Source organism: Sphaerodactylus townsendi, linkage group LG03 (genome assembly GCF_021028975.2).
Source record: "Sphaerodactylus townsendi isolate TG3544 linkage group LG03, MPM_Stown_v2.3, whole genome shotgun sequence".
In the NCBI taxonomy this organism is placed as follows: domain Eukaryota; kingdom Metazoa; phylum Chordata; class Lepidosauria; order Squamata; family Sphaerodactylidae; genus Sphaerodactylus; species Sphaerodactylus townsendi.
In genome coordinates this window covers 97,823,712-97,845,209 of record NC_059427.1, presented here as the reverse complement: position 1 = coordinate 97,845,209, position 21,498 = coordinate 97,823,712, and the positions used below count along the sequence as shown (strand labels likewise).

The 21,498-nt window shown below is 40.8% G+C and overlaps 2 protein-coding genes across 2 annotated transcripts in view; one reads left to right on the top strand and one right to left on the bottom strand.

The window, feature by feature from the left end:
• The window catches only part of UBTD2 (ubiquitin domain containing 2), a 72,922-nt gene extending 62,463 nt beyond the window's left edge, over window positions 1-10,459 (top strand). Inside the window, exon 3 of the mRNA XM_048489741.1 lies at window positions 3,674-10,459. Coding sequence (XP_048345698.1) covers window positions 3,674-4,068 — 395 coding nt within the window. The 3' untranslated portion in view covers window positions 4,069-10,459. The remainder of the gene's footprint in view (window positions 1-3,673) is intronic.
• On the bottom strand, window positions 9,730-20,663 carry EFCAB9 (EF-hand calcium binding domain 9). The gene is made up of 6 exons (XM_048487383.1): window positions 20,528-20,663; window positions 18,540-18,688; window positions 16,830-17,006; window positions 15,210-15,292; window positions 11,416-11,513; window positions 9,730-9,956 (listed from the first exon to the last, which is right to left on the bottom strand). The coding sequence occupies exons 1-6, from the start codon at window positions 20,661-20,663 to the stop codon at window positions 9,730-9,732; spliced, it is 870 nt and encodes a 289-aa protein (XP_048343340.1).
• Between the last annotated feature and the right edge of the window lie 835 nt (window positions 20,664-21,498).

The following is a 21,498-nucleotide window of genomic DNA, read 5'->3' as shown; positions in this document are numbered from 1 at the left end:
CTTTGTTCCTTTAGGGTGGAATTGGAATGGTGCTAAAAGGAATCTTGCATATAGGAATCCAGGTCTCCTTATTGTCTGCTGAATTCTGATTCTGTTCCACGATGGCTAAAACCAAAGCCAGCAATGTCACATTCGATACCCTTGGTGAACTAAGAAGAAACACAATATATAGTGATTTTGAATGCTACTACTATGCTCACCTAAATGTGGAGCCTTCCTCCTTTGTCTGGAAGCCTCCTGAACTAAAATAAGGTCACACACTTAATTGTACATCCTGGATCAACTTGTTGGGCTCAATTTGTTTTGTTTGTCTTTTGATGATCACAAATGTTTGAGCCAGTCAGGGGCATAATGAGGCAAACTGTAGCCCTGGGCAAAACCTGAGTTGGATGCCCCCCCATGGGTGGCCACTCCACCACGACCATTTTTTTTTTGCACCAGGACATTGGTGCCTGCAGGGGGTGCATTTTTAGACATATCAGCACTAAAATTTCAGCGTATCATTATGAGGCTGTCCTCATGCTACCCTCCAAGTTTGGTGAGGTTTGGTTCAAGGAATCCAAAGTTATGGACTCCCAAAGGGGGTGCCCCATTCCCCCCATTGTTTCCAATGGGAGCTCATCCCCAAATTGTGTGCCCTATGCAGCTCTTTGTCTGGAGTTAGGTCAAAACTCCTTGGAATCAGCCTCTTGGCTGAGGGCTTTTAGATTCTGGCTGCAAATTCATTTTCTCTCGGACTGTAATTCCCTGGTCCACCGTCTGCTGTCTGACACCCATTCCAACCCCTGGTTTTCCATAATTGAAGAAAAAATGGCCTCTATTGGACTGTCAGTGGATTCACTTTGCCCATTGTCCTATTCAGAAGCTTATAGGAAATTAAAAGGTCAACTATTGGATAGAGAGTTCTCTACCCTAATCACTGCAGCCAAGAAAACATGCTCTCCCTGTATTTTTCCCTCCCATTTGAATGGGGCCACTTGGCACACTACCTGTATTGCTTAATAAACCCTGCTCAAAGGAGAGCCATAATGCTTGCCAGGTTTAATGTTATGCTTTCTGCCTTGTTACATGGCAGATTTAATAAGCAAGAAAAGGCTAAAAGATTGTGCCCATGTAATGATGGCTCAGTTGAATCTCTGGCCCACCAATTACTACACTGTCTCAGATTCAAGGAAATCAGATCCAAATATGTGAATCTTACTCCTTTACATTTACCAGATCTCCCCGATTTAATTAGATTACACTACTTGTTGGACAATCCTGATCCTTCTCTCTGTATGATAGTGGCAGACTTTCTCCCTGTAATTACTCAACTCCAGCAGACTTCCCACGACCTAACACTTATTCCCTGTATTGTATATGCTTTTTAATCCGGTTTTATTATTGTTGTACTGTTGTCTATGCCAATAAGGCTTGCAATGGGAGCTAATTAGGAGATGGGGGCTACAGTTTTGAGGGTCCATAACTTTAGCCTCCTGAACTCAAACTGCACCAAACCTAGGGGTTATCATCAGGGCAGTCTCCAGATGATACCCTGAAAGTTTTGAGACTGTGCCTTCAGAAATGTGCCCCCCCCAGCCTGCAACCCCCATTGACAGCAATGCAGAAAACTCAATGCAGAACAAAGATTCTTGGGCATATTTCTGGGATTTCCTGAAGGCGCATTTTTGGATGTATCAGCACCAAAATGTCAGGGTATCATCTGGAAACTGTCCTGATGGGGCCCCCCACCAAGTTTGGTGCAGTTTGGTTCAGGGGGTCCAAAGTTATGGACCCTCAAAGAGGGTACCCCATCCCACATTCTTTGCTAAGGAGATGGGGGCTTCCCTTTTGAGGGTCCATAACTTTGGACCCCCTGAACCAAACTGCACCAAACCTTGGGGGTGCCATCATGACAGTTTCCAGATGATACCCTGAAATTTTGGTGCTGATACGTCCAAGAATGCCCTCCCTGCAAGAACATCCTGAAATTTGCCCAGGAATCTTTGTTCTGCATTGAGTTTTCTGCATTGCTGTCAATGGGGGTTGCAGGCTGGGGGGGCACATTTCTGAAGGCACAGTCTCAAAACTTTCAGGGTCTCATCAGGAGACTGCCCTGATGATACCCCCCAGTTTTGGTGCAGTTTGGTTCGGGGGGGCAAAGTTATGGACCTTCAAAACTGTAGCCCCCATCTCCTATTAGCTCCCATTGGAAACAGTGGGGGATAGGGGCACCCCCTTTGGGAGTCCATAACTTTGGACTCCCTGAACCAAACCTCACTAAACTTGGGGAGTAGCATAAGGACAGTCTCCTGATAATATGCTGCCGCTAGCCCAAAAACTGCGCCACCTGCAGGCCAAAAATGGAAAACCACTAAAAATACCCAAAAACGAACCCAGCATTTTGATGCCCCCCACAAGGTGATGCCCTGGGCAGCTGCCCACCTTGCCCAATGGGCATTACGCCAGTGGAGCCAGTTATGCTATCTGCATAAAAAAGCTGCCAAAAATTTAAAATCCATATTTTGATAAACTGTTAGGGCAGTGTGTGTCAGGCTCCTGGAGTTAATGTTTCTGGATGTGTGTGTGTACATACAGATTGTGTATATATTCACACTCACACATACATAAATACAAAAGCCTGGTTTATTCTGCAAGTAAATGTGCCCCACCTAGGGGCAAGAATATGAAAATTCACTGTAATAACCAGGAATGCATTATATAAAATTATTAAATCAACAGAACACTAAAAACATTCAACCAAAAATTAGCAAATAAAGCCTGCATGTAGTGCCCCTGATAAATACTTGAGAACCTCCCTCAAACATTTTCTTGGCCTATGGCCATTAGTTAACTGGCCTCAAAGACCCTCCTAAATAGTTCCATTTTACAGCCGCTCTGGAAGCTCCATCTGGTGGGGGCCTTTCTCACTTTTTCTAGCAGGCAGTTTCAAGGTAGGAGGACAACAACTGAAAAAGGCCATGTCAACAAACAATTCAGAACCTGAGGGAGAGCTAATTCTCTTTGCCATTTAGATGAGATTTGTATGTCCTATTGTTAAGCCATTTAACACAGGGAAACACCAGGGAATGTGCCAGATCTCATTTCTCTTCTCGTAATACCTGACGCACTATCACCGAGATCTGAGAATGCTATGTGTTATACAAGTTCTGAAAAACTCAAAGGCATGTGGAGGAAGCCTTCTCAGTGTTCATCTGCTAACTTTTGAATTCCTAGGATATTAACATGCCTCTACTGATAAAGGTAATTATATGCCTTTGGAAATCTCCCCCAAATATGCTTTCTGTGAATATAAACACATTCTCATGACTCTAGAAGCTCAACGTACATTTTATACAAGGAGAGCTTAAGAAGATTATGGTGTCAACCCAGATTTTGCAAACTACTTTTACATAGAAAGAACAGTTGAGAAGAAGCTGGAAATCATTGCATTCCTTTTGATGTGGTACTCATAACTTCTCATTGCTAAGTTGTGCCCTTTTTTGTCCTTTTATTCCTAAACTAGTTTTAGGCCATAATAATAAATTTTAAAGTTTTGGAGCTAGAGGGTTAGTGATGGAGCTACTGGTTAGATTGTACTAGAGCCCATGAATTCAAGCTTCAACACTTCAGAAAGTCTCATTTTGATGTTAATCAAACTATGTCACTTACCCAAGTTTCTTTTCTTCTGAAGGTGCTCTTACAGAGTGCTATGATGAACTGGGAAACAGATACCAGCTTCCTGTCTACTGCCTGGCCCCACCTATCAACATGATTGAAGAGAAGGGAGATCTAGAGACTCTGGATATTCCTGATCCACCACCCAACTCTGGCCACGAATGCCAGCTTCGCTTGCGCCTTTCCACAGGCAAAGACCTCAAACTTGTAGTTCGCAGCATGGACACTGTGTATCACATGAAAAGAAGACTGCATACAGTGGAGGGTGTCGAGCCCAGCAGTCAGCGGTGGTTTTTTTCAGGCAGACCATTGGCAGACAAGATGAAACTGGAGGAACTCAAAATACCAAGGGATTATGTGGTGCAAGTCATTGTGAGCCAGCCCTTAAACCCCACGCCAGGAGAAAACTGACGTTGTCTGTTTGTCTCTCATTTCTTTCTCTTGCTCTTTTTATCATGTGGGAACCTTAATCACTCCCCCGCCCCCATCCTACCCTGTTAATGGATTGGTTGTAAGCAGTGACCAGCCAAAATTCCATCTGTGATGGAGCTTTAGGGGTTGGGGACACACACACAGAATATCTATAAACTGCCCCAAAGAGTTTGCCCAATTTTAATATTTAACTCCTAACAAAGTTAATGGGAAAATGTGTGTGTATGAGGGAGTTTGTAGTTTAAACATGGTAGGATTGCAAACAATGCTTTGAACTGTTAAGTGAAGTATTGATCCATGAAGATAGAAAGCACTTTTTAAAGGATTAAACCAAACTGAAAATGTTTTGTGAAACAAGCAAAGCTTACAGTTCAGCCAATTGGTGTAGCTGTTCTGGCAAATCTAATGTGCTACGGTATTTGTAAGGGTTGTTTCTCTTCTGGTTTCACTTATTTGCTCAATGAGGCTACTACTTAAAGAGGGTGATAAAGGGTCCTGGGCCTGAGATGAACTTTTTGAAATGTATTCTGCTAATGGCATGTTTGATCCTTAATTCAGATGTTTATACCAGGTTTCGTACATTCCAAGTTAGCAACCAACAGTCATTTGCTTTATTGTGTGGTAAATACTGCCTTCTGAAAAATCAGGCAATAATTTAGTACATGCATACATTTTACAGAATTGCTCATGCAATGAAATACTAGTTTCTACAAGGAAGCTTCTCCTGCTATTTACTGGCACCAGAAAATGAGCTTACCAAATTACTGTACTTGGCTGTGTCAAGTTGAAAAGCTATTTATTGGGGGAGCACCAGCAAAAAATGACACAGAACTTCTGTTATTTAGTATGCTAATCACTAATGTTTTCACTCAAAATCGTGATTTTAAATTTCCTTGACTCATAGCAATAGCTGTGAAAACATAAAAGCACAGGATCTTCTCAAAGTCACAAGATAAGGGCAGGCAACTTTTTGATCAGCATCTTTTTGATATTGTTCTTCCCACTAAGTTTTGTATTTTCTACCCATAATTGGAAGTGAAATGTGTAATCTTGTTCAATAGCTCTATATACATCCTTTTCCCTTTCTGGAGAAATGGAAAGGAGGATGAAGACTTGTGGGCAAGTAAAGATACGGTAAGTAAAGATCCTACATCAGTCTGATTACTCAAACTTTATATTTCACCACTAGATCTTGGAATATGTTTTGTGACATGTGCATTGTGTTGCATAAACTCGTCCCTTCTCCCCCACCCCCCCGGATCCCCAAGTATTTTCGAAACTTGTTAGAGGTGGAAAGATTGCAGAAATAAGTGGATCTTATGGGTTCATGAAAAATGGTTCACATCCAAGGGACCTTTCCGTAAAAGAGTACATTTCAGAGAGTAACTTAACCCTGCCAATGTTTCAGATATGCTTTTTCGTACTTGTGTTTCTGACACAGACCACCCTTACATCAGAATGGATAGGTCTTTTTTCCAGCTAGCAGATTTCAAAATGTCTTGCCTTTCATTTCTCGTTAGTCTCAGGCAGTGAGTATAGCAATATCATTCAGTATTCTCCCTTTAGAATAGCGAAAGCACTTTGGAGAAATTGGTAATTATCTTTAATAGAACAATATCCAGTTAAATTTAAGCAATCTTAAAGCTAACTGCCCCTTTAAAAACAAATTGGTTTAGCTCTTTTGTAGTTTCTCAGAACTTCAGTTGTGTCATTTGTTCTGCTGTGTTTTGATGTGAACATACCCATGTTAGCACTACTTTCACTAACTAGTTTTTCCTGCTAAGCATCAAATCTACTTGTCTGCTTGTATGTGGTGCTCTTTTTCATTTTTATCTTTTGTTGACTTGAAAAGCATGGACTTTGGTCCACTGACAGTGCAATCTAGGGTGGACATTTTCTCTTTGCATTGAAAATATGTACACTACTTAAGTATCCTACATATTAACTACGCCTTACTTGGGTTATTTTGCTGTGACAGGTAGGAACTATTAAACCAATGAAACTGGAACTTTTAAGATCATAGGATCAGTGTAGAAAAGACTGCAAGTTTTTAAAGGTGGTGTCATGGTAGTCTTTACCCTCGGATTTTTTGGAGATCTGAGTTCATTTTTGGAACTACATGTCATGCAGACATGAATGTATCATTGCGCATCACAAATCCAGCACTTGTTTGGGCACAGTCAATTCCTGCCTGATCCTCTCAGTGTATTTGATGTCCAGATGCTGATGAATTGTCATCAGCAATGTGGAGCAAAAGAGGATTTGTGCTCTAGGCATTAACTAAGTTTCTCACTTTTCCTGGTACTAGGATCACTTTCACTACAATTAAAAACCAACACTGATGAAGAGAAAACAGTGCAGATCTTGCATCTGTCACTAAATATGTGTGTGAAAATAGTTGCTATTGATTGGAATGTGTAAGCAAAGTCTAACTGTGAATCTTTCCTACCTGTTGAATTTGAAGAAAACTGGATTGCTGTAGCCAGACTTTAAAAGCCTAGTCCATCTCCTGGTTTCTCAGCCATGCTGTTGATGTCTAAGACAGTTCCTTTGCCTTTCTAAATACCGATGTCACTATATTGTGTGTGAGCCATAGCCTTTACATGCCAGAAACATGCCTCACAAAATAAAGTACATATCTGTTGTTGTTTATTTTTTTCAAGGGACAAAATTGTTACAGCTGTTGAAGAGCGAACCAAGCCATAAATTGGCTAATGACTTCTATAATTTCTAATGTCCTTTATAGAAGGTGTTTTTTCAGATTATTGGAAATAACTTTCTAAATGGCGTTGCTTAACGATACAGTTTTCCTCCCAGCATTCTAATAATTTGGTAAATAATTTTAAAGTCACTTCCTGTAATATGCTCTGCAATAATCTAAGTGCTCTCAGAGAAAAATTACAAGAGGATATTTAAACATCTCTGGAGAGAAAGAGACTCCAACCCCTTTTCATGAATATAGTGCTCATCTTATAGGATAGAATCTGGCTCTTTAAAAAAATGCTACGACACTCCTTCACTAATTATTCTTTTATAAATATGTACAAATCAGGATGTGTGAAGGGATAAAAATGTTTTGGATGTCAGTTTTGAATGTGATATGTAAGTGGCCAGACACTCCTGTTCGGGGGGGGGGGGGGGAATGCCTCGTTCCCATCCTTTCAGTTAGAATGAAATACTTTTGGAAGGAACCATTGACTGTTCCTCTAGTGAAAATGACAACAAAGACTCTGGCAGTCATGAAGAACCAGTTTCAAGCTTATGCATAAATATATATGAGTGGTAAGCTGATATATACCTCCCTTTTGCACTCAAGGACTGTTGTCCTTCACTTTTGAAGCTTACTCTCTGAACAGAAACAATCCCTCAGGAAACATGAATCATTTTTTGAGCTAAGTGAAAACTGGATGTGTCTCAGAACAAAGTAGGAGCCATTGCTAGAGTTTCTTAACCCCTGCTCCAGAAAGAGCTAGTTTTGATGGATAATTTTATTGGCAATAGTGAATAACCATTGCCCAATGATGTGGCAAGCATTCCCTTCACCACTTTGAACTGGCATTTAGAATGAGGAAGTAAACTGGGGGTTAAACCCCAACAATTTCATTATTTTAAGGAAAGAGCAATTCAAACAAGCTCTGAAGTACATCTACACATAGACTGGATCTGGTATGACTACCAGAGCACCCTATTTGAAACTAGAGACAGACCCTCTGAGTCTAGAACCTGTGATCCCAGACTGAGTTAATTTAAGAAGATAATGTACTATGAAGGCAGAACACTTTGAGCTATAAGCTATAAAGTGCAAGTAGTAACTGAATACCACAAATTTGTGAACCACTCTTAGTCAACAGTTAGCCCCATAGTAGTGAATTATTTCTAGAAGCTTATGGTGGTGGCAGGATCTGTTAACGAAGAGATTTGATTTTTATGCCCGTGACTGCAGAGGCGTCACTAGCACATGACTCAGAAGTAATAGACTATAATCTGCTTATCTTGGAATATCAAAGCACTGGTTTATGTTACATTGTTTAAAAAAAAGAATGTTTACTTGCCTCCATCCTTTTCTTGAAAAAGGAATTCAACAGATTTGGGTCCATCTCATAATTGTAACATGAGACTCACATACAATCTACCCTGCTACTAGTTGCTTTAGAATGAATAGTGAGTTGAAGGAAATTTCTGTGCTTAGATTAGCCATTATATTTTCCCCAGTTTCTGGAATGCCAGTTGAAAAATGATGAGATGGGAAATCCCAGTGTGATAAACGGGGCTTTAATAGTATTGCTGGGCAAACATAATATTCCCTGTTTTTTTTTCTTTCAAATATTTTAGTTCCATGGTTCACTTAGCAAAAAAAAAGACCACAAAGATGCATATTAGTGTGACATAGCAATGAATTCAGTTGCGTCACAATGTTTTAGGTAACAAAAAATAAATACCACTGGCAAGGTGAGGATAATGGCCGTGCATATTAAGTGCATTGCTCCTTAGGGGAAACAATGAAAAAAAAACATACTAGATTAGTACAGTTTTGTGCTGATCTAAGAAACTGTTTTAGCATTGCAATTATTGATATGTTAATCTTTTTATTGGCCTTTATCCTGTTTCTTAGCTGTTATACATATACCTCTGGAATTGGTTAGTGGAGACCAGGTCTTTGATTTTTTTTACAGAATTATGTCTGCCTAGGATCTTTTAGCTTAACTATTGGATCTTTGTATAGGTAGTTGCTAAAGAAGTTTCTTTTGGTAATTGACAATAATATTCCATCTTGGGGTCTATCTCGCTTGCAGTCCTCTTTTCCCATGTGCAAAAATGGGGGGGGGGGGGGGGGAGAACCTAATAATGTGAATGGTGTAAAATACTATCTCTGGGAGCATCTGAACTGAATTTAGGCAGAAGTTATCTATTTTTTCAATTGTCAACAACTTCACTGGTTCTTTTGGTTTAATAGACAGTCATTTTAATAAGTATTGTTGTTCTGTGTCCAGTAAGTATTCTTAATTTAATTCAGCAGTTACTTTGCTATCTCTGTCTCTTCACTTTACCTGCAATTTAAACTTTGGTTCCATTTATCCGGGGCCCAGGATAACTCCAGAAACTTAATTCTCCTTTCCAGGGAGATGTGTATTGCAGTGCTTAAAAGTAAAGCTTATAAGCATACATAGCATGAAGGTAATCAACGGCTAAATTGGCTTATTCCAGTAGGTGATATGGACCCTGCTGGTCTGTTCCTATAGGGCAGTCCATGAAGAAATATGTTCAGTTCCTTGGACTATGGCCAGGTGTTTGGATATTTCTTGATACTGTGCAAATGATCTGTGGAACCAAACTATATTGTCAAATAAAAAATGTAAGCATGATTATTCTCACGGTGAATATTAAGAATGCATCTGGTTACGTAGCCCCCTTTTCTGGCAATTGAATCTAGCCAAAGATGGGACAAAAAAATTAAAGGAATTTTTTTAGAAACATACATGTAATTTGCTGGGGCTTTAACTGAAATAATATGGTCGTGTCAAGGACCTTACTGGTGCCTCTCTTCTCCATGTACTGGGAATGTCTAGAAACTGGAGATAGCCTTTTGAGCAATGTCTACAATGTTGTGCACTAGGCAGCTGAAGGTGTGTAAAGACTTCTCTAATGCGTTATGAGCAAAGGACTTGGGTTTAATGTCCTATTTGCCTCATGGTAGTGGCTTCCAAAGATGGCTGGTACCATCAATTTGTATTTCTTGAATAAATATCTTCTCTTTTCTGGTAAATCTTTTTTGTACAGTGTTTGTTGTGTGCCATGTATCAAGCATTCATGTAACATAGAATGAGATGGTTGGTAATCCGGTACCAATTCAGAAACAGTGTCCGTGGCTAAAAAGGGAAAGTGAGTAAGGGGAATCACAGTGGCATGGCATTTACCTCCACTCACCCCACCCACCCCCCACCCCCCGGTAACTTTTATAAAATTGAAGCATCTTTTAGCTGGGCACACAGGTTGTATTAACCTTTTTTACAGGCTCCTTCAGCCCAAGATGAATTCTTATCCTATCTGGAAATGCAGTGAGCATTTGGGTTAATTATCTCCAAGGTGCACTGTGTATTTATACTGTACCTTTGTTATGCTGACATTGCAGTAGTATGTGCATACATTTTAAAAATCGATAGTGAAGCACAAGTAAGTTCTTTTTAAATAGTTAAACAAGGTAAGGGTTTTATAAGTGATGCATCATGATTTCTAAGAGCCAGAAATGTGCTGTATAGAACTCCGTGTATTAAACAAAAAAGGGGCAAAGGGATGGGCCACAAACTTCTGACTATTTTTCTGCGTTTAAAAATAAAATTGGTACTGGAAATGCCTTGCCTTAAAATATAAACTTGGTGTCATTTTTCTTTTGGAGTTAAATGCTTTTCTTACATCTGTTTCAGTCCTCTCATTTGTATGCTACCCTTACTCCAAGGAATTCGTGGTTGAGGTCATGCCATTTTTTCCACAATAGCTTTCTAAGGTAGGTTAAGCTAAGTGAGACTGACTGACTCATGGTCATCTAGAAATGTGACATTTTTATTTCAGGTCTCCCCAGTTTAAGTTGAATATTTGTACCTCTTCTTGAATACTGGAATTCATGGGGTCCATTCATGGCCTTGACTGTGTTATTTCAGTCGCTTGGTTTGCCAAGGCAGCAGAATTAAAAGCCTTGTAAAAAAAGTTCTTAGTAATAGTAGCACTGAAAATGCAACTATTAGAAAATTCTTCTGAGGTTGGCACTTAAATTCTAATTTCTAAAATAGCTTGCATTGGTTGAGACTGAGCTAAATGTGGTTGAATAGAAATTAATTTGAAGCATCTTTAGCAGCCTGATTCTAAACATATTTGCTTGGAATGAAGTCCTGCTGAGTTCAGCTGAACTTATTTTATGCTTGGCATGCTTAGGAGTGTAGCCATAGTGATGCCTGAATGTTTGCCTGAAATGCAGACTCCTAGTTATTGAGGGTGGGGGAAATTTTCAAAGGATAATTCCAGTATTCGCACAAAACTTTCGCATTATTGCAGTTTCTTCATCTCCTGGATTGTTGTGTTTGGATTCAGGGTGGAATTCTTGAAAGAACAGAAATCAGGCTGTGGAAGTGTAACGGCCGAGAGAGTTCTGCTGTACCTTCTTCATTATCTTGCCACGCCCATCAACTTGGCAAAGGGCCAAGATGGCAAGAATCGCTGCTGAGTAACAAGTTTCTATTTTGTTAATTAATCTGCCATTTATCTTCTGTTTTCTTTAGACTACAAACTATCTGCTAAATAATTTTTTTTACCAGTTCAATGAAAACTAATTACTGTTTCTGGAAAAGGGGAGCAGCATGAAACATTCCCTCAACACTCTCTCTCTCTCTCTCTCTCTCTCTCTCTCTCTCTCTCTCTCTCTCTCTCTCTCTCTCCCCCTTCCCCTCCCTCCCCCTTTACATATTGATTGTCCTGACTTGGGTAGACAAGGCTAGCCTGTTCTTGTTGGATCTCAGAAACTAAGCGGTGTTGGTCCTTGCAAGTACTTGGATGGGAGACCACCAACTAAGGTCAGGGTGTCGTCTCTACAGAAGAAGGCAGTGGCAAACCACCTTGATTATACTCTTGCCTTGAAAACCGTTCTGTGTTGCCATAGTCAGCTGCAACTTGAAAGCATGTTACACCCAGTGGTGGGATTCAAATAATTTAACAACCGGTTTCAGTGGTTGGGCTCAAATAATTTAACAACCAGTTGTTTACAAGCAGCATTTTAACAATTGGTTCTGTCGAAGTGGTGCGAACCTGCTGAATCCCACCACTGGTTACACCCACAGCTAACAGAAAGGAAGGCAGCTGAAATTAGAAAGTGTTTCACTAGAATTTTCTGAAAGAATGATACAAACCTCTGTAAGGAGAGCCAGTATGCTGTCGTGGTTAAGAGCAGTGGACTGCGATTTGGAGAACCAGGTTTGATCATATTCTGCATCCCCATTGGGGAGAAAAACTGTGAAAATACATGTGCAGTTTCCCTGTTGCTGTTGTGACTATCCAGCACAGTGGCAACAGGGCTTCCCTATGGCAGATTTCCCATAGTTTCCTTCTTTTGGTATGGCAGCAACAATTATTCCTGTCTACACCATCATTAATCTGGAACTGTATGTCATAGCAACATCACATACCAATGTGTGTAACAGTTTCTTCTCTTAATTCACAACTTCCATTTTTAAAAAAAGTATCTGGCCCCTAATGTGGAGATATGCCTTTCCCTTGTATCTCTACAAGACATGAGACTTACTTTTTAAAGCAAAAGCACTTTTTAAAACAAAAGCTAGGAATTCATAGAACCTGTTATATGCTCTAAAGTAAAGTGAAATGCTCCCCTGGAGGGGAATTGCTACTGTGGGGGAAATAGCTGCCATGAAGGCAGGGCCAGGAGATTCCAAGCTTTCCAACTCATGGCAAGCCAGTGAGACTTTGCTGCAATCTTTCCCTGAGGGGGAAGTCTGAGGGGGGATATGATTGAAGTCTATAAAATCATGCATGGGGTAGAAAATGTTGACAAAGAGAATTTTTTCTCTCTTTCTCACAATACTAGAACCAGGGGGCATACACTAAAAATGCTGGGGGGAAGAATTAGGACTAATAAAAGGAAGCATTTCTTCACACAACACGATTGGTGTTTGGAATATGCTGCCACAGAGGTGGTGATGGCCACTAACCTGGATAGCTTTAAAAGGGGCTTGGACAGATTTATGGAGGAGAAGTCGATCTATGGCTACCAATCTTGATCCTCCTTGATCTGAGATTGCAAATGCCTTAACAGATCAGGTGCTCAGGAGCAGCAGCCGCAGAAGGCCATCGCTTTCACATCCTGAATGTGAGCTCCCAAAGGCACCTGGTGGACCATTGCAAGTAGCAGAGTGCTGGACTAGATGGACTCTGGTCTGAACCAGCAGGCAAGTTCCCAAGACTTGGTAGCAAGGTTGGTGTGGGAAAGATGGTAAAACTCTGGGAGGAAATCCTTGTGGGAACCTTCTCCCGAACAATTTTGAACTTGGAGCAAATAACTTGTTCAGAAATGGCCAGAATCAAGCAGAAGCTCCATGCTACTTATTTCTATAGTCTATATACCAGGTCTTCAAAAGAAGGTATATGCATTTCAGTACAGACTGCCATGGTGGTTAAGAAGGCCCAGCAAAGACTGTACTATCTGAGACTTTTAAGGAAACAACAACTGAATGGAAAACTGGTGTCCTTTTACCGCTGTGCTATTAGAGAGTGTCTTAACCTACTGCATCTGTGTATGGTTCTCCAGTTGCACAGAGGCAGATAGGAAGGCACTCCAAAGGGTGATCACTACTGCACAGAGGATTATCGGCTGCCCTCTCCCCTCCTTGGAAGAACTCTATAATTCCCGAAGCCTAAAGGACGCCCAAAATTTTCTGAGAGACCCGTCTCATCCAGCACACACTCTTTTTGAACTATTACCATCTGGCAGACGATACAGGTCTATAAAAACTAGGACAAAGAGGCTTAGAGGCAGCTTCTTCTCTAGAGCTGTGGCTATGCTGAACTCCATGGCTTCGTGTTGATGAGTTTGGGGCTGTGTAGGGATGGGTGGAGGAAGGGGAAAGTGAGGATGGGGTATGAGTCTGAAATTGTGTGCATCGAGGAATGCTGCTGTAAATTTCGTTGTGCGTGCAAAATGACAATAAAATGCTTATGCTTATTAAATGCTTATGCTTATTATGCTTACAGAAGCTGCTGTAGGAACACTTAAATGATCATAGTTTCTTTTCCCAAAGCAAAGAATGCACAAGTTGCAGGACATAGACCAGAACCATTAAATCCAATATAATTTTAAATACTTTTAATGGTATAGTTTTGTGAGGATACTTCTTCCCCAAAAACACGTTTTATTCCATTCTGTGTAACTTCAAATTCAGGACTTTTCAGGATTCAGCAGGCCAAAGCCTACCAAGGCACAAAAGCTGGCTTGTTGATGACTTGATGTGCCTACCATTCTCACATAACAGCAAGGATTCAGAGTCTGAATATAAAAGGAAATTATACATGTGTTTTTCACCTACTTCCCCGAAGAATCAAGTGGGCTGGAGGTGGGTGGGACAAAGAAAACCTACAGAAACATTATGCATGAGGAAAAAGCTGACCCAGAATCAGCTTCTAGAAAAAGGCTGGAGTCAAGGTGGTTTCAAAATGAACTGGAGGAAAAGCCAAAGCAAAAAGTAAAGGAACAAATCATGGGACTATCCGCAGCAGCATGGGGCCAAAACTGATGAGGAAAACCTTTGTGGAAAAGTCCTAAGCTGTGGAAGCTTAAAAGTGACAGGCACTAAGAATAAAATGATGGGCACAGTAGTGGGTACAGAACATTCCTATAGTGCTATAAGCACAAATCCCAAGAAGAGGATGAAACTGGAAGACCTTCAGAGTGAGGGGCTATTATTGCCTTCCAACCATGTTCTTTATCCTGTGGAGGTCTTCTCAACTTCACATACAGTATACAATTGTATTGTATCTACTGTATGAGCAGAGTATGGTCACTTTGCAGCTTGTGCAGGTATGGCACCTTGAATGATCTCACAAGAGATGTTTGGACTGTGGGTAGTATTTCAGACAGTGAAATGTGACCGTTTCCATTTTCTGCCCACATGAATATAACTGGGTATATTAGATTGACAACAGTTTTTCCAGTTTCTAGGAAAAGTAAAGTTTCATCAAATATTATTCCCCCCCCCCCCCCAATTTATAATTTGGGTATGAATAAAGTCTGTTTTCTTCAGCTTTTCATCTGAACTAGTGAACTATCATGCAAGAATGTCCGGGAATTATGACACAGACTGTGTGTAGATCAGGTTTCACTGAGCTCTTGTGACCACTTTGAGGTGGTCGCAGGGGAAGGTTGAAGTGTTTGATTTTTTTTATCAAGTCATCTGTTACCACATTTGTGCCCTGATGCCATAAAATCTTAGCTGCCCTTTCCTTCAGTATTAAGGGTTTTTTTAAATTTTTAATTTTCTAGCTACAAGGAGAAAAAATCTTTTTCTCTATTTAACTATACAACAGTGGCCCCCACATTAGTTGCTGATTTTATAGCCAGCGTTTGCTTCCTCAGTTTTTCCTTCTGCTTCTTCTGTTGCCTGTCAATGCAGAAGATAGTGAACATCTTGAATTCCTTGTAGTTCAACTGCTAGTAATGGAAGAGAAAATAGAAGAGCATTTTAGTGACATATCAGTGGCCAATATAAGCAAATCTAAGAGGAGCCTGGTTCCCAAGTCCCAAATACCCTTTCTTTCCTGTAATTGAAAAGGGGCAGGCCTATCCTCTCTGTTTTTGAAGGTATGTTTTAGCCACAACTGAACAACTTCCTCCTGATTGCCTCTTTACACAAGAGAAGCTTGATGTCCATCAGTAATCCCACATTATCTATTAGTACTGGGTGACTTTCAAAAGGGAAATGTGTGCTTATTTTTACCATTAGCATCTTAAGTTTAATCTATATATTTAACAGCAACTTGTGAACTCATCTGTGGATATCTAAATCCACAGATAAGGACCATAACATTACTAAACAGATATTTCTACAAACTTGAGAAACTCTCCACATTTGCAAAAAAATCTGAAATCGTGAAAAAAATGTATTGGATAGGTGGGAGGTGAACTTCTTCCCCAAATTTAAAAAAAAAAGCCTTGTCTGCATGTGTACAGACATTGCTTTTTAAACTTTTCTTCTTCAGAGCTGGCGTTGGTGGACACCAAGAGCCGTTCCAAGCCCTGCAGCAGACGTTGCTGCCACTGTGGCCAGGTTCAAAACGTGGGTGGTGCGGCCTTGAGTTGCTCCAGGTTCAGAAGTGGAGGAAGGAGATGGGATCCCCTCCACAGATCTCACAGACCTCCCATTTGTGTAGCATAATATCCAGACAGCTTTGATAAAATTTTATGAAAATTAGTTAAATTTCTTGCCTGCCAGACTCCAAGCTTTGCTTGTATTCTCTGCCTTTTTTCTCTCACTTTGCTTCCTCACTTTATTGCATCTGTTTCTCTCTTTGCTGTGTCCTTAAATTCCTGCTCTCCCCACCTGCCAAAAAATGGCTGCTCACTGCAGGTCTAATCTGGAAATGTTGTTTTTGAATAGCTAGAGACCTACAAAGTACTGAACCACTGTTCAGGCTTATTGTGATTTGAATGCCCATACACATTACAACCTGCCTTAAAAAATGAACAAGCTGAAACCTTTGTTTTTCTATATCACCTTCCATAATTAACCATAAATTTTTGATGAGGCTTCTTGAAAACAAAAGCCCTGTGTTGGGACCATGTGAGCCATGAATTGAAGGTGCTGATTGAGTTCATTTATCTTTTCCTGCCCAGTGCATTTTCTAGATCAGTGCTCTATGAAAAGCTGTTCCTGAGGTTTGGGAGGATCCTCAGGAACAGAGTGGGATACAGTGTGAGAGACTGAAACCTCAAGCCTACAAAAATCACCCCCAACTACATTTTGTAAGAGCTGCTTGTAAACAGACAAATGTTCAATGGGGAGGGGACATTTTCTGGTCCCTGGGGAGCAGCTTGGTGGAGGAGGGGGGCAGAGGAAGTTGCGGATGAAATTGGAGAGACCTCTTCCATCAACTCCTTCCATTCATTGCTAATAGGATCCACCCCATGTAATCAAGGCAACATGAGCAGAAAATCCACGCAGTCATGCAGTCATTGATCTTTCTTTTACCTCATCTCCAGAGATGTCAAAGTCCTTGAATATTCGAGATAGGTCTTCCTCTTTAATGTTGAAGAGAAAACGAGTGGCTTTGAATTCACCAAGTCCAATTGTATGTCCTCCATCCATGTCAAGCAATTCAAACACATGATGAGAATGACGATACATGAACTGCTTTTCAAGATGGTTCTGGTCCCCAAAAAGAATGGGGTGTGTGTCAATATCTCACAAAATCCATGTGTTTTTCAAACCTAATATTCCACACAATTCAATTTAAAAATTAAGAATTGGCACACAGAACCAGTGTGGTATAATGGTTAGAATGTTGAACTAGAATTTGGGAGTCCCAGGTTTGAACCCCCACTCTGTCATGGAAGCTGGTTGGGCAACCTAGGCCAGCTTAACTTTGTCAGCTTAACTTTACCTCATTGAGCCTTGGTGATTATATAGTGGGGGAAAGAAGAATTATGTAGACTGTTTTCCTTCCTATTGGGGAGCAAAGTGGGATATAAATGAAATAAACATTGTGCTGCTCTGATATTGAGGGTAAAGTGCTGCTTTTAGTGTGATTTATTCAGTTTGACATTAATTGTTATTGAGAGTAAAGGGGGGGGGGGTGTTTTCCTAAACTGTTACTTCTCCCTGAATCTTGTCTGCTCTCCATCTTGCCTATTGTCTTTGCTTATTCCTTAATGCTACCATTGTACCCAAGCTCCCAATGCATAAGATCTGAAATGCCATTTGCCATTTATCGTATATTTTATGATACATAAAGAACAGGTTCTGTGGCCAGCAGAAATCAGCACATAGTATATTAAATCATAGCTTAGAACATGTCTTAATAGTGTACTCTTTTTTGATCCAAAAATAGAATCTCCTCCTGCCATATTCATAGATTAAAAGCCTCTCATGAGACACTGTTTATACAATGGCCTCCTTTGAAATTGCCAAAAGTTTTCATAGGTCGATTCTGCATGGGCCAAAAACAGTGGTGTGAAAACGGTGTAAACCCTTTTACACCACTGTTTTGGCCCATGTGGAATTCACCTTAGTCTCACCCTCTTGCAAGTCTTCCATATAGTCCCACCCACAACATTCCTGTGACCCCACAACATGAGGTTCATTGCTTTAGAAATTCATCTTGGCCACATCTGTTGTTGGAGTGAATGCTTAAACAAGCCAAGCCCATACTACTTTCCTAAGCCCTCTCTTCAAGGGTGATTTCTGAATTGATATTGAAATAGGAGAGAGGCTGGTGTCTGTGAAAGATCAATTGAGGCAAAAATTTAAATCCATACTTGCCAAGATCCTTTATAAAAGTAGCTGGTGATTCATACTCTCAGATGAGTGAATTTCTGATGGGCAAAAGAAAGCTTGCACACATTTCATCCTCATTCTGCTTTGAAGAGGAGAGATCCCTAGCTATTGATTAAGGATATTTGCAACAGAGATCTACTTCAGTTTTTTAAAGTGCACAAAACAGATGGAGAAATGCTGAACTATCAGTGTTGCATCTAGTTCCATTATTTTCATTGTGTTCATATCATGTAGATAGAGATGCACCTGAAGACACTATGAATTGAAGTTTACTTTTTTGACATTTTCAGTATTACGGTGGTTATTTGTATTCTCTGTGGTAGCAACCAGCTCCTTCCACCTTCTAGTCACACTTGCAAAGGAAGGTTGGCCACAAGATCCTACCCACCAGCCATCTTAACTTGCCTCATGAGACATTATGATGCACACCAACATGTAGAACTCATCAAAGCCGACCTCCCCTTTGCCATCCCAGTCTAACAAGTCAAACACTAGCATGATCTCATCTTTACTCAGGTCAGTCACATAGTGGAGAAAATGATAAAACTGAAGATCTGTAAAATAATGGAGAGTTAGGAAGTACACAAAATGCAGGGTCACTCAAGAGTTGTCCTAAACATATTCCAGTAATCCTCACAGAGAAAAACACCGGTTATGGACAATGCATAGAACCAAGCCAAAGCCTGTGGTAGACAATTAAAAAAATCCTTGAAAAAAACATTTTCCAATAATTTCTCTCCAGGCTGCTTTACCATTGTTACTTTTGAAATGCATGCATGTATAAAATAATTATGTCCTCTTTCAATAAAGTGGACCGCAGAATAATATTCCCCAACCCCTTTACCCAAATACCATGGAAATAAATGCAGCAATAGTTATTAAAATATGCTTTTCCATATTGGGATTCTTTAAAGTCTAAGGTCATTCCTTGGGCACTTTTTGCAAGGAACACCAGAGCCTTTTTTTCTTTTTTGCTATCTCTCATAAAGCCCCTAGATTTTTCATGCAACCCTAGCTCTGACAGTGGTCCTATAGCTAGTACTAGTAATGCTCATCTAACCAGCAGAACTGAAGGACTCCTTTTAACTTAAAACATCACCAGATCCCACAAAACATATCATGAACTACAAGTAGTGGAAGTATAACCAAGGAGGAGACAGAGAGATACTAGAAATCATGCAGTTCTTAGTTTTAAAGAGACAATAACTCCCCTGCGCTCCCACTTCTGGTGCAGGATACTTCATATGCTGAACTGCAACTTCCAGAGTGCAACTAGAGATGATAGTGACATTGAATCCTTTAAAGTAGCTGGGGCAACGTGAAGCACAGCATGGAATAGAGAGCTGAAACCTCTCTCTCCTGACCTCTCTTCTCCACCCAACCTGCTTGGAGAGAAAATGTGAAATTGTTAAAGTGGTTTGTGGGAGAAGCAGACTGGGATGAGAAGAGTGGCCTCTGCCCTTCTTCTGTCCCACCACTTCATGGGGTTTTTAGGGCAGATCTGATTCTGCACAAGACCTTTGCCTCTGGTTTAGCTTGCAGAGAAATCCATGGTTAGATCCATGTATCTAAATATGAGGGCAAACAATCAAGTTCTGCTGTCTTTGTAGTCCACTTGAAAACATTCCTGCTGTGTTTCACCACCATCAGAAAGAGAATGCTGGACTATATGGTCCTTTAGTCCAATTCACTTGGGCTGTTCACCTGCTCTGGCTAAAGCCTATAAAACTGCTATAGCATGTAGTCGTGCCCGCGAGGTCAGCGCAAGAACGAGACGAGACGCGGTGATAACATCTGGTGGAGAGCGCCAGCAGCGGGAGCGCGGGTGTCCGTGTTCCTAGCGACTCTGCCGCGTGCTGGTTCCTGGCACCTTTTATTATGATTATAGCGGGGGCGTGTAGAAGGGCGGATCGGGGGGAAATCCGGGAGAGCGGGAGACTGAGAGATCATCATGTGATGCATGATCTCACCTGGCTGCTACGTGCGGAGAGGAGCATCAGCGTCTGGGCCTAATCCTCACCTGGGGGCAAGACCATTGTCCCTTTGTCTGGGACACCCGGTGGTTGTGAGCCAGGCAGTTCATGACCCGTGACTCATCGGGGGGTGAGGGGTGGGGGAGCGGTGCGACCAGAAGACCGTAGGAGCGCCGGTGTGCCAGCGCTCTACTTACGGCGCTGCTGGGTCAGCAGCTCATCCCTACAATAGCACCTGATTTTCTAGGCTGGAGACATTTTGTAAACACAAGTATCTTTGATTCCCATCTCTTAGACTCCAGTCACCCACACTGAAAAATTTCCCTTCCGGCAGACAGTGGCAACTCTCTGAATAACTGGCGCTATGGAGATTTTTAAAAAATTAATATCTTGAATATCTCTGTGGTCTACTACACTTACCATTCAAAGTATTCTTTCTGTGAACATCTAAGAGGTGAAAGTAGTATGTCAGTGCTCTGGCATTTCTGACTGATAATAAGCAAAATATTTTATCTAGGCACAAAAAATGCAGAAAACATTTTGGCCTCAGTTTCATCTTGCCAGTAATGAATTCTGTTTACTTGTGGATCTTTAAAGCTAGTCAAGGTAATGTGCGCATCACAGTAAAAGAATTCTATCCTAGAATCAGAACATTATGGCATAAGGAACCAGATGGATTTTCACCAAAGGTGTACAAAAATTATGATTTCTCCATTAAAAGGCCAGAAAACAGATAGAGATAAAAGTATTACTACCTTGTATATTGTTGCCACAATTCGCCCAAACTGATTTGTTATATCACCTCATTGAAATCTATGGGCTTACAGCATTGAACTATACGCTTAATTCCACTAGAGTCCAGTTACAGCTGACTTTCAATAGATTGTGGCCTATAACTGAACTGTGGAAAAAATCATAGCTGCTTTCAGCATTTAGATTTTGATCTTACAATCCAACAAACCACAGGAGGGGATCAGCCTCAGAGCACAGTGTCAAGAAACTGGGTTCTTATAATGCAGTTTCTTGTTCTTTCATTGGTTCAGGCTGTAGGCCTAGAAAAAAATGGAAGATTCCCTGACTGAAACAAAGCAAGCTGTTGACTTTTAGAAACTTGCATAAGAGAGCCAGGTGTGAAGAATGTACCAGCTTCCTTATCAGCTCTAATGGATGCACAGCTAAGAAAGTCATCTATTAATCTAATTATCTCATGTGACCCCTGCCTATAGATACCTAAATCCATGGATAGGGGAGCAAACTGTCTCCCAACAGATGTTTCTTCAAAGTTGGGGTACTCCCAAAGTTTGAAGAAAAATCTGAAAACTAAAAAAACACAGAAAGAGGGTTAAATTCCCTCCAAAAGAGCTAAGCAGCCGTTTGCAGGACTGCCTGCA

Coding starts and splice junctions, on each gene's coding strand:
- EFCAB9 (XM_048487383.1), bottom strand. CDS start 20,663: ATGAAACTGAGGCCAAAATGTTTTCTGCATTTTTTGTGCCTAGATAAA. Junction 18,689..20,527: donor CAGAAAGAATACTTTGAATG/GTAAGTGTAGTA, acceptor ATTATTTTACAG/ATCTTCAGTTTTATCATTTT. Junction 15,293..16,829: donor TTGACATCTCTGGAGATGAG/GTAAAAGAAAGA, acceptor TTCCATTACTAG/CAGTTGAACTACAAGGAATT.